Source organism: Mastigoproctus giganteus, chromosome 8 (assembly GCF_048544385.1).
Source record: "Mastigoproctus giganteus isolate SK-2022 chromosome 8, ASM4854438v1, whole genome shotgun sequence".
NCBI classification, from domain to species: Eukaryota; Metazoa; Arthropoda; class Arachnida; order Uropygi; family Thelyphonidae; genus Mastigoproctus; species Mastigoproctus giganteus.
Window position 1 is genome coordinate 210,820,956 of NC_143582.1, and position 13,653 is coordinate 210,834,608.

The 13,653-nt window shown below is 37.6% G+C and overlaps 1 protein-coding gene across 3 annotated transcripts in view; it reads left to right on the forward strand.

Annotated features, from left to right (window-relative positions):
- Nucleotides 1-13,653, forward strand: part of LOC150082242 (protein Obscurin-like) — an 865,351-nt gene that overhangs the window by 169,936 nt on the left and 681,762 nt on the right. For all 3 annotated transcript variants that reach the window (XM_090379203.1, XM_090379204.1, XM_090379205.1), the window contains 4 exons: nucleotides 3,370-3,485; nucleotides 9,814-9,966; nucleotides 11,428-11,598; nucleotides 13,053-13,122. In XM_090379203.1, coding sequence (XP_090235329.1) covers nucleotides 3,370-3,485; nucleotides 9,814-9,966; nucleotides 11,428-11,598; nucleotides 13,053-13,122 — 510 coding nt within the window. The remainder of the gene's footprint in view (nucleotides 1-3,369; nucleotides 3,486-9,813; nucleotides 9,967-11,427; nucleotides 11,599-13,052; nucleotides 13,123-13,653) is intronic.

Genomic DNA, 13,653 nt, shown 5'->3' on the forward strand with positions numbered 1-13,653 from the left:
GGGGATTGATTTTTTGCTACATTCGTGGCAGACTGATACTGTAATGGCCTTTGGATAATTTTTATATAATCTACGAAGTTCGTCTGAGTTCAGAAGGTTAGTGAGTTTGCTCGGATCTGCTAGCTTACTCAGTTCGATCTTATTATAGATATCAAGGAGTATAAATTTCATCTCCTTGTTTTCTTTGTGTAGCACTGTGATGTCGTCTTGTAGCTCTGCCAGTTGTGCTTTTGAGATTTCATTTCCATGATCTATTTTCGCTATTGCTTCTGATGAGGGTGTCCTGAAGTTTAATAATTTATTTTCAAGCTGATTAAATCTGGAGATCAGCCGCTCGGTACTCTCAACAACTGCGTCCTTGGTTCCAGAATATGACACACCGGGTTCAGGTATCCTCAGTTCTAGAAGTTCGTCAGGTTTCGCACCTGTGATGTCGGTTCTCTGTTGCCCTGAGTCCTTTAACTGTGTAAACTCAGCAGAAAGTTGAGAGATTGCGGTCTGAATTTCGTTTACAGAATCACGTAGCTGAATAAAATCCCGAAGGGATACGCACTCCGGATCGGTTTGTAAGTTAGGTGAAGTGTCATCGATATTCCTCGAGTCATTTTCTGCTTGTTTGCAAAGTTGACATTTCCAAGAATTTTTAATTTTCTTTGCGAGTCTTTTCAGATTAGCGTATGGGCTACATGGCCCACAGAGGCGAACGGCTTTGCACGAAGTGCACACGAGGACATAGTCAACTTGATAACCACACCCTGTGCAAGTAGTAGGTTCGCTCATGGCTGCAGAAACCAAAGGTAATTACGATTTAAAGGATTAGCAGCGTCCTTGAAGACAGTGAAATACTGAACGGCAAATACAGAAAATCCCCGGGGAGTTGGAAGTATCGTATCGTATTGATAAAATCAGCCAAGAAATCATATAAAATAAAACATTACCTGAGGAAGATGCAAGCCATTATTACTGGACAGATTATCAATTCAAAAATTTATATACGTATCGTATACACAGCAATATCCACTAGGCCTAACTGTCAACAATGCGCGTGTGGCTACAGCAAAGCGTTAGCAGACTGCTAAGCCTAAAGGGATTTGGTAAATGACGAGAGAGTGCAGACAAGATAACCCTCGTAATAACAAAATTTTTTTACCCACGTAATCCTCTTGCGAAGTTCTTTTAGCTGGTACACTTTTTCAGTGGAAGAAAACACTTTAAACACATTAAAATAACTCAACATTCAGGAGCTCCAGAACACGTGGCTACACTGAATGACGGCCATAATTACTAAGTGAATTACTATATGAATACTGAGTCGAGATTTTGTTTTGCGGTTGAAAAAAACTAAAGTTTCCGTTACAATAATAAAACATGCAACTCTTGCCCACTGCTGACTAATTGGACATGATATGAAATGGTGAATTCATAGTTCCCAGTGATGCTTAGTTTTCTCTGCCGCCTGCCACCAATTTCGAAATGGTTCAAACCCCCTAAATGACAAAAGATATTTGAAGCTTTTTATAAAGTGGATTAAATTACAGATACAACACCTCATATGTCTTAAGGAAAATGATAAGGTTTGAGTTACTGCGGCTCCAATTAGAATTGTCCAAATTCGATCTCCTGTGGCAAGAAACAGTTACTTTTGCATTGTATGGCTGTTCGGATACATATATAGTGAAACAGTATGAATTAATGAATTCTCTATAACATTGACATTGGGGACACTGTAGTTGGCGACAGTGATATGATACTCTTCGTAATGTTTTATTGGAAACAAAACATTACGAAGTATATAGACCACTCGGATACGTATGAATCGTTTTTTAGTTGTTTTCCAGCAGGAGACTACACCATTCTAATGGGCCAGAAATGCTTATTTGTTTGGAAAATGTTGAAAAGACTTTGTGCCTCTCCTCTGGTTGACGAGTTCCCAAAATCCAATCCAATCAAGCAATTAAGGTGTGGTCGAAAGTCTCTCCGAGGGGCTAATTAACCAACATCCACAATACCAATAGGGGTTTTGTCACCTCGAGGTTTTAAAGCTGCTTATTTAAATAGGGGGAAGCTAGGATATTGTTTAGGTAAATATTCATATTTCATTTGCAGATCAGGTTTGTGCTGTAATCAGACTGATATCACCCTCCCAGTTTCCTTTGTTTCGGTCAGGTGAGGTTCCCATTGGGAACACAAGTAAGTACGAGCATGGTTTCGCGTTTCAGGCTCAGTTCTCCTCTCGGGTAACAACACCAAAATGCACCTCCTTTGAAAATGTAAATTAAAACTTAAGTTTGAAACTTATTGTTAGCCTACACCAGGGGAACTATTAACTTTTGTTAAATAAATGGAATAGCAAAAGTTAAATACATTTAAAATTTATTTTGTTAAAAAATTCCCAGTTTTTTCAAGAACGAATTTATAAAACAGTGCAGCCTAATAGGATTTTTCATATAAATAAATCTCTGAAGAAGATACAGGAGGGAGGGGTACCGAAACGTCAGATGCCGTCTGACGTTTTTGTACACTATGGTAAAATGTTATGAATCTTAGTTCAGTACAATAACACAAAGAAAAGTTTTATGAACAGTGCAAACAGGCAGCCAGGAAAATCCATGGTGTCCTATCAATGACTTATCAAACGCTATCAGGCATTGTTAGGCCACATTTATTTATTTAATCAGGAATACTGTGTGTGTGTGTGTGGAGACCTCATCCGAAAAAAGACATCGAGCTTCTTGAAAGGGTCCAAAGACGGGCAACTCGAATGGTGAGATCGGCAGAAGGACAACCGTATGAGGAAAGACACTGATTATGTGGGCTACAGAGCTTGGCAACTAGGCACATGATTGAGGTTTATAAGTCTCTGAGAGGGATTAGTAAAATTAATGAAGGTGGAATTCTCATTGTTATAAAAATTCCAGAACTAGAGCTCATAAATTCAAATTACAGGGATTGAGGTTTAGATTAGATTGGAGGAAGTTTTCTTTTAGCCAGCGAGTCGTTGATTGCTGGAACAAGTTGCCCTCGCAATTGGTTGGGGCTGACGGTTTGAATAAATTCAAAGGTCAACTGGATAGTTACCTGTGTGAGGAAAGATGTATACATATAATTTGTGTTTCCTTATCTACTTGGTTGGTTTTTCTTTTTTTGCCAGTGCAGCAAAATCCTGTGGCTTCCTTGCACTGTAAAGCGAATACTATTACTGGTGCATGAAAACCTGCCATTGCATATATCACAGTTAAACATGTTAAAAATGTATATGCCTCTATACATTACGATTTAAGGATATTTTCTCTTTATCATAACGTATATTTTATAATCTACTCATTTCAAATATCACAGGCTTACTACCTAAAGCTCTTTTACTTGCAGACTCGCGAGGTATATGTGGCTATTATGGACTTCAGGCCTATGGAAAGTGACAAAGATGCCATACCAATGAAAGAGGGTCAAGAGGTAGAGATTATCGATGCCAGTAAACCTCGCAGGTATTCTATTTAATTAAAATAAAATCTGAATGTAACCCTTATTTAGTTTTAATGTTCAATTGTTCAATTAAATTAAAATCACGAATAACTTCAAACCGCAGCACCATGAAATCATATAATTTCATCATATTCATAAAGCAGTGTGAAGCTCACTAGGTCAACAGACATAACTCACTTCGGCATTAAAACTGATTCTTATTTGTGGCCCCTATAAATCTTGTGTTGCTGTTTTCTGACTCTCGAAGCTAACGGAAACTGCAATAGGAAGCACTTCTCAGAAGTCAGTTGTATTTAAAAATAGTTCGGCCGTCACCTGGCGTGCATGAGGTCGATGGCTATGTGTTCCTAAAAATAACTTCTCCCGCAACACTTTGCACCGTCGGTTAACTTTGCTCTTACACGGAAGAGAATGCGTGTAACCATGACAACAGCAGGAGCGGCATCAGTGGCAGACAGCTCTACATTAAAGATAGCATCAAGCTTGATATCGAAGAAGGTTCTTGACCGTGAGATTTGATATTTCTAGGAGTGTTTTTCATATCATTTTGGAAGCCACTCGGTCTTTATTTCTTCTTAGTGAGGCTTCGATTACTGTCTTTGGCTGCAGTGGTGTAATTCTAGATTTCAATGTGCTCGAAAAAACTAAATAAATTCCTAAGTTCTCAACCGGTGTCAGCATAATGAAATAAAACTACTTATTGTCTTCACTTTAAAACTAGTGCACTGGGAACAAAAACCAGTTTCTTAAAGACGAAATGAAATAATAAGAAAAATTTACCGAAAACGCTTTCATACATTTGGCTTATATGGATTTTCTTTAAGAAAATAAATCTGTTTTTCAAGAAATTGTAAATAAAAGTTACAGTTACGTTACAATGAAAGAAGAAAAAAAGGAAAAAAATCGATTAATAAATAATTAGTTTAGATTTTTATAAATCACAGCATGGCATTCTATTCCAAAAAAGAAAGAATCTATTGTAAGGACTTACAACCATATTCATTATTAGGGATTACGATTTTTTTGTTCATTGTATAATTGCTTAATTTCATTATAGACTCTAGTTTAGCTATTTTACCAGGAAGAGGTAAGTTCAAAAGTTAAATAGCATGTAATTAGGTGAAAAAGAATAAATATTTTTATAAATATATGAAAAATAAATAAATGAATGTCTGTCATTAATAGATACATTTTAATAATAAATTAAATAATAATTCTATACATATCGCAAACCTATCATGGCATGTAATACTGTTCCTACGTTCTCACACCTGAATAAGGTGCTCCTTTTTAATATAAAAATCCCAAGCACGAGATGTATTAAAACCTATGGTACTTAGTATCGTGCATGGGTTGAAGGTGCATGGGTAGAAGAGACAACCCAGTTTTTTTTAAATGCAGAGGAAGCAATATTTGTGATGTGCTTATGCCAAGAGAGATTAGAAGTCAGGGTAATCCCTAATCGAAATATGTGATCGTGTTTAGAAATTTGAGTGTAATCAAAGATAAGAATAGGAGCAGAAGAATCCTTTTTGCGAGATATAAGATAGGACTGAGTTTTTGAAGAATTGAAATCAACTAAGTTATCTTTGCCCCACCGTAGAATTACATGGAAATCAGAATTTAGGGAATTGGTAGAGGATATTCAAGAAGTTAAAGCTGTTTGTGCAGGGCAAGGTTTCTTTTACTGGAAGATGGAATGCAATGTGCTATCATCCTAAAATAACTCTAAGTCTCTTTTTGGCTGGTTACTGACAAAAAATCCAATTTTCAGAGAGATAAGAAGTACAACTCTCGCTCGAGACTGACAAACTCGGCCACGTTGTGGGAAAAAATCCCATAAAAATTCCTTGTGTCATTGACTGAATTCGAACCCGGACCTTTTCCATGGAGTGTAGGAGGACGGTGATTATAAGCACTGCACTACCCACTAGGAAACCCTGTGTTCTCTAAGAATCAATTACATACGATTGTAGTTGCAACCTCTATAAAAGTATGGAATTTTGGAGAATGATCTATATGTCTTTCCGTTTTCGTACATAGCTACAAGTAGAAATATATTGTGAGATTTGTGAAGACATTAAATGTGTGGTGGTTAAGTCTAGGCTTTCTTTAATGTATATGGTAAATGATATACAATAGGCACATTTACCTTTATCCTAATCCCTCCGCTACCAGATTCGAGTTCTACCCTTATAGCAGCAAAATTCTGGTTACCATAGTTATCCTTCCACACAGTGAAAAAAAAAAAAGAATCAATTTCCTTGCTGCATGAGCCCACATAAATTCGTTGCAAGACAATTCATTGTACGGCAGTTCGATGCATAATAATTCGCTGTATGCGACAATTCGGCATGACAGCTCGATGTACGGGACAGTTTGGTGAAATATAATAAAATTTGTGTATGCTGACAATTCGGTATATCGCAAAGATCAGAAAGTAACAAAATCAATGAAGTAAAAGGTTTAAAAAACAAGAGAAATTTTGGCGACTTAGAAAGGAGGAATGCAGAAATTTAGAAAAAAAAGAGAATAATATGTTTTTATCCATTTATTTTGTATAAAAAGGATTCGCGCCGATCCTTCTTGTAGGCAGTTTGGAAAGTGAGTACATGCTTATTTTATATGGGTACGTGCAGTCCATATTGTAACGCCTTTAATTCAAATAACATTAATTATTTTAAAATACCTATTCAGTTGAATCCTGTGCTTTTCCAGAAACATGAATTGGTTGAAGGTTGGGAAGCTAGAAGAAAATTACAGGCGCAGAAACCAGGTAATAGGAACAGACCATCGTACCATCCCTTAGTCAGGAGCGTCGAGAACCGTCACCTGCTCTGGTGAAAACGCCTCACTGGGGCAGAACGCTTTTCCATATATGGGAGGACTTCGACTCTAATTCCGATCCTACACAATCTTCAAGGAAGCTTACAAGCCTACCCTTAACAATCCATGGTATTAGCCTACTACTAACTTCTTTCAATAAAAACTATAGTTCGGGTTGCAAACAGAGCATCAGAAAATGCGCATTACCCAGCCGGCATCCATTAATGATCTCTACTTTTGGTCTCTGGAATAACCCCCCCCTCCTCCAAGTGTATTTTCTAAAAATATGCAACTTACAGAAGTGAAAGTAAAGTACCAAAAAGGTTCTTTTGCGTCCGTATCTCTAACCTGTCCTTGAAATTTTTAATACGATCTCCTAAAAAAAAGTAGGTGGATTAATAAACGAAGGTGGATAGTACGCTCCACAGTCTGCGCGGTAGTACAGTGGTATTGTCACCGTCCTCCCCACACCGGATGGAAAAGGCCCGGGTTTGAATCCCGTCGATGATGCGAGGAACTTTAATGGGCTTTTTTCATACCGTAGCTGAGTTAATCAGTCTCATGTGTAGATAGCAAGGTTTTCCCCGCAGAAAGTGGGGTTTTTCCTCCAGCAAAACAGTCTAATCGACCATGGAACATACGCAATTAACAGACATAAGACACTCAGCACGGCAGATGAATCTAATTATTCGGGTGGCCTAAAAATAATAGTTTAGTTTTTTTTTTTTTTTTCAGTACGCTCCACACAAAATATAAAATATCAAAAACGGTATCATGATCACTAAATTCACCATTTACAGAGCACGACATGTTAAAAATTGCATTTTCTCTCTTGCTTTGCCATACACCGAATTCTTCCAAAGAATTCACCGAATTCGTACTCACCACATTGTTGCAGCCACTAATTATCTTTCACCAAATTGTAAGGCTCAGCGAAATGTCGTTCACCAAATTGTCTCGTACACCGAATTGTCATACACCGTATTGTCGCATACAGCGAATTGTCATGTACTGAACTCTCATACAACGAATTGCTTTACAACGAATTGACATCATCCCATCGTGACCAAGTTAGTCAGTCTCAAGCTTGAAACGTATGGTTTTTCTTACCAGAAACTCGTGTTTTTTTTTTTTTTTATTCTCATCAAATATATACAGAATATACGCAGTTTGAAGACACAATTCCAAATCTGCCCACAATGGAATATCTACTCACATCTAAAGTGAGTAAGCCCCCTAAACTATTCAAACTCCTTGACGCTATTCAGAAGAGGATAGGCATGTTAATTAATGACTCGTCTCTTACGAAGTTTCTCCACACTGTCTCAGAGACGTTCAGTTTCTTTTGCATACCCGTTTTTGTAAATAGAGATTGTTCTTCTGAATTGATATCCATTGACTTCACTGCTGTCTTCAAAACCAGTCCTAACACGTACCTCAACTATTTACTGTCCAACTCCAGACTCACGGAACTTACTTTTTCTCTTCCTCATTTATCCCTTCTACTTCGGTTTTTCGCAAATCACCTTCCTTCGAAAGTATTGCCCAAAAATTGTAATCTGCAGAAATTCAAGTCTAATGTCAACAAGTACCTTCTATGTTTTCAAGCTTTAATGCATCCACTGTGCTAAGTACACTGGTGTGCAAAACTTAAGGACCAGTCAGGTTTTCACCTGTAACTTCTCATAGGAGTGGCCTGGATATGGGAAAAGCATACCAAAGAACTTCGTGAGGTACAGAAATGATGAAGGAAATAACACCTACAACGGAAACAAAACTGTACAGAGGGACTTTATTCAAAAATGGCAACATAGCACTGGCTGCAATGATACAGATGCATCACTGCCAAAGATGGAAAAAAGGGAAGAGGTGGTCCTCAGTAGGAGATATGGCCACCCCTAATGTCGATGCAGGCTTTGCCCCGCCTATCTATACTTAGAACACTGTTGTTGGTAAATTCTTGCAGTAATATGTCCGTACCTCTGTCAGCACCATCTTCAGCTTGTGAAAATTTTCTGGCGAGTGTGGACATGCCGCTAGGCGTCTCCCCAGAGCGTCCCATATGTGTTCGATGGGATTTAGATCGGCGAGAGAACGGGCAGGCCAATCCATACGAACAATGTCCTCACTTTCCAAAAGCATATCAACAGCTGCAGTGCGATGGGGTGTGGCGTTAACATCCATAAACACGAAATCGGGGCAAATGGCACCTCGGAACAGATGCACACGGAGAAGGATTGCCACAGTACAGTAGCGTGCACCGGTTACAGCACCGCCTTCCAGTATCTGCAGTTGTGTACGTCCATCCAAGATAACGCCTCCCCAGACGAGAACACCTCGACCGCTATATCGATCCCTTTCAGTGATGTTTGCGGGGTAATACCGTGTGCGAACCTCTCGCCAGATCAGCTGACGTCCAGAATCGCTGCTGAGACTGAATCTACTCTCATCAGTAAAGAGTACCTTACCCCATTGCGCTGCTGTCCAGTCCTTGTGTTTGATGCACAGCTGTGAACGGCGTCTCCGATGGGCAGGTGTTATAGGGACGCAGCGTACTGGCCGTTGGGCAAACAGTCCACATTTGTGGAGTCGCCTGGCCACAGTAAACCGCGATTCGCACTGTCTGGTGTCGGTCCCTCTTGGTCTGTAGGAGTATATTGCGGTCATCACTAGGCGTTGTTTTCCGTTGACGACCACCACTGGTCCTTCGAACAGCTGTACCTGTCGTTCTGAAGGTCGACCACGCACGTGAGACGATACTATGGGCGATACCAAACTGTGCAGCCACACTCCTCGTACTTCGACCTTCCTCGAGCTTCCCAATTATTCTACCCCGGGTAAAGTCATTCAGACGTTGTCTACTGGCCATTTCGTTGTCTGTAGCACTGTATGAAACCAATCGAACGTCTGTAATAATCGTGCTCACCATTCGGTAATTTGCACATAACTGCTGGGCTGCTGCTTTTATCTGTTTATGTGAGCCCTCTCATCACGATTCAAATTTTTGCATGTGCACCAGCTTTCTACTGAACGGCCACAGTTATTCAAATCGCCACAGGCTGTTTCGTTTTATTTTTGGTTGTAACCTTTAAAATAGTGTAATCTTAAAAAAATCCTTAGGTTTTGCACACCAATGTACTATAGGTATTAATACCCTTCGTGTTTGGGGTTTTGATTAAAAAACTACTAACACCTCATAACATTAGTTTCCTTGATGTAAAATCTAAAGTACTTAACTTTTTGCTCAGCAAACTGGATTGTGGATTCTTTTTGCTTATTTCAAGATATGTCATTTATAAATTTACTGAAGACATTAGATATTTAATTTAAAAATAAATAGGTAGTGTATACAGTGAAACTGAACATGGCTGCAAGAGAAATGTAGAGGCATGTTTGAATCCTTGTTGTAAATTGAAAATTTCTAGTCTGATAAAGCAAAATCATTTAATTATTATTTCATAATTTGATACCATTCGATTATTGGTATACATTTTACATTTACAGGTGGTTGGTTCGAACGCGCCCATTTTCCGAGGATGAAACAAGTCAAGAAGGCTGGGTTCCTTCCTGCTACTTGGAGAAAACAGTAGTTACTAAAACAACCGCAATTGAATCCTACATCGATCCCAAAGAACGCGAAATCGCATCAAATAGAGAGTAAGTATCGGTAAAACCATTTTAAAACTTCTCTATCATAGGTATCATAGAGGCTAAGTTATAGTGACAAGAAGTCGCGTGTTTAAGTGAAGTGTCCTCTTGTCCCTACAAAGATGAAAATAGTTCCGGATTTTCCTGCAATACCATTTTATTTAGAAGTTATATGAAAATGTTATGTTACACGCACATTTCTTAAGTGGTACTTTTCTTTCATTATCAGATGGTAAAGTTGACTGCACAACAGGAAACAATCTTTGACTGTTAGGATTAAAAAAAAATTATAATCTCTTTTATCTTTACATTCGGTTTTGTAAGACTTATTATGTGGATAACTTTTTGGACTAAAAGATGTAACGAAAATAGTCAGAATTAAATAATGTTTACTGATTACTATCTGTTTCCAATAGACATCAGTTTATAACGCGCAACGCCCTCTTGGGTTACACAGTTTGTAGGATCGCTGTCCTCCCCACACCGGGTGGAAAAGATCTGAGTTCGAATCTCGTCGATGACGGGAGGAATTATTATCGGTCTTTTTCACAACGTGGCCCAGTTAGTCGGTCTCAGGCGAGGGCAACATGATTTTTTCTCCCAAAATGGGTTTTTTTTCCAGAAAAACAGAAATCGACTACAGAATACACGCAATGTACAGAAAATATACACGGAACAGCATTAGTCGCTGATGCTCCTAAAACATTACTACAACAGCAACAACAACAACAACAACAAAGAAACTTGGGGATTAGGCGGGAAAAGGGCTAGGAGTGCATTTTTACGAAATTGGGAAAACAAAATTAGGCTAGCAAGTGAGACGGTTTTGAAAATATTGCGAATACGTAGAACGTTTGGGAGCCGACTCCGAACAGCCCTAAGCAGCTATAATCGAGAGGGGGGGTAGTAAAATAAAATACATTTTTAGAGAATGAACAATTTTTAATTAATAAATTTCTTTTTTGTATAAGGCCAGTGAGTAAATTAAAAGTTATTGAGGTTAAATGAATTACAACTAATAGCATAGAAAAGATAGAAGGAATATGTAAATAAATAAATGTATTTAGATTAGCCAGATAGTTTAGTGCAAGTTCGGAAATATTTCTTACGAAATTATTTTATTTTAAATTTTTGAAGTCCGGAAATAACAAAAATTATGGTCTGGAATATTATTTTAGCACATGTCTGGTAGGAAAAATGAATAGTTTTGGGCTAGTTCGTATTGATAAGGTTAAGTAATATAGCAAGTCTCTTAAAATAATAATCTCACGATCGGAATTAGTAGGCTAGTATTGATAGGTTTAACTATCATTCATTTAATATTAGAATTAAAATTGTAACTTAATTTTTATAAATCTTCATTTACAAATTGATTTTTATAAATCTTCATTTACAAATTGATTTGAAATTTAATTGTTTCTTGTCATCATTAAGATCACAATAATTTTGGAAATTTTTTCTGATCTGCAGAGCCGTGGTCAAAGAGCTCATCGAAACAGAAGAAGACTTTGCACGTGACATGCAGTATGTAGTAGATAATTATTACCGACAAATGGATAATCCTCGAATCCCTAAGGAAATGCGTGATAAAAAAGAAATATTATTTGGGAACTTCAAAGATATCTGCGACTTTCATAACAAGTAGGTATTTTTATATTTCAATAACTACTCTTTTATTCCTTTCTTACCCTCTTTTCTTCCTTCTTTATTCTCGTAAGCTTTCTTCCTTATTTTCTTTAGCACTCAGTTTTAATAATAAAATGGCATTTGCACTAAGTGACAGGAATATTTTTCAAAAGAGTTGCAATCTAGAAAATATTTATATCGATTTTTATTTTCAATTGGCATATTTATATCGATTTTTATGTTGAAATCGACATGCTTTTGTCTTTAAAACATAAAATTTATTCATTTTTAATTAAATTGCTTAAATACCTGAAAACGAAAGCGGTAAACTTCTTGAAACGTATTACCTGCTGATTTCTTTCCCGCTTAAATAGAATTAGTGCGAATGACCTTGAGTCAATGATGAACCGCTGTATTTTCCGAATGTAGTGCAAAGTGTATGGAAGTCGGTAAATCGATTTAATTACCACGAATTAAGAGAGAACCATGAATATACTGGTTCTCTGTTAATTTGTTTATAATCCGGGACAGACACAGCAATTCATGAAATACGGAAAATACAAGAACATCATCATCTTTAACAGTCGTGCGAGCTTGAACCACGTTCAACTCAAAAGGCATGACTAAGGTTCCCTTGCGTTTGGCCACTCGGTTACTGCTGTGTGATATAACCAATCGAAAGGGATCACGTGGTATTATAGATGAGAGGCTGCACGGGTAACATAGTGGTTATAATCATTATCCTCCCCACACCGGATGGAAAAGGCCCGGGTTCACACCCCGTCAGTGGAGTGAAAAACCTTTATCTGCTTTCTTTTACTCCGTGGCTGAATTAGTAGGTCTCGCGCGTGGACAGCAAGATTTTTCCTCTGGGAACTTTGGTTTTTCGTCAAGCAAAACAGGCAAATGAATCAGAGAACATACGTAGAACTTATGGACATATTGCATATGGGCCGATAACTTCATACTCGGATGGCCCTAATATAACCGGTTTTTTTTTTTTTTTTATTTATTGATGGGAGGCTTGTGGTATTAATAACTTGCTGAAGCATTCTATCCAGGATGATATTCAGTGTAATACCAGCCTTGATAGTTCCGAGATATATCGTATTTCAAATGTATATCGAGGTGTGTCTTTGCAAATTTCTCTGATAAATTGATTTCATGAATACGTTGGATAATTTATTAATTTGGGGGGGGGGGTTAAATCCTTAGTAAAATATTTCGATATTTTAAACAAATTTTCGGTGAAAATTTGATCTACGTACTGGATCACTACGTAGTATTACAATACCAATATGTAAATATTGCCAATGACCTCTCTCTTTCTCGTGCCATTCACTATCTGTTGCATGATAGAAGTTATTAAGGCAAGCGATTTTACTAATATAAATAATTCAGCTAGTAATTCTGAGACTTTTAATTTATTTTCCTTAAAGATGAATGAATTTTCGTTCTTCTCGTTTCAGCGTTTTAATCAAGGGAGTTCAGTATCACGCAAAGGAGCCAACGAAACTCGGAAAAACGTTCCTTCGACTGGTAAGTAAAGCAGTCCAATAGTATAAATTTCTCTAAGAAGGGGAATTGACTATAAAACGTTGACACCTGATAGTTTCTAATTTCAATGATTAGTCGAATATCCTGGTCAGAATAGGATGATAGGCGATTAGTTAAAACTGAAAACTCTTCAGTGAGAAATATAAAGCTCACGTAAATGTACCTAATGCGAATGATATTGTGTGAATTTTTATTGGTTTTAGTATTTTCACTGACTGTGTATTTAATTTTTGTTGAGACTTCGTTTTCAGCTCACTGTAGATCTTTTTTGGGAGGTTTTAAATGACGTTTAAATATTCCTGTCAAAAGAGGCATGTACTTAAGAAATTTAATTTGAAATAGCAATGGTCTTTAAAAGCAAGCTTCGATGCAACTGTCAAACATAATGATGGACGTGAGTGTCGCGGTTCATTAGGGTTTATAGCCCTTTGGAAGAATGCCTGTTTGGCCATCTGCGGAGTCATCACCGTTGTATCCAACTATGTTTCAAAATACGAACTGAATGTGTCATCT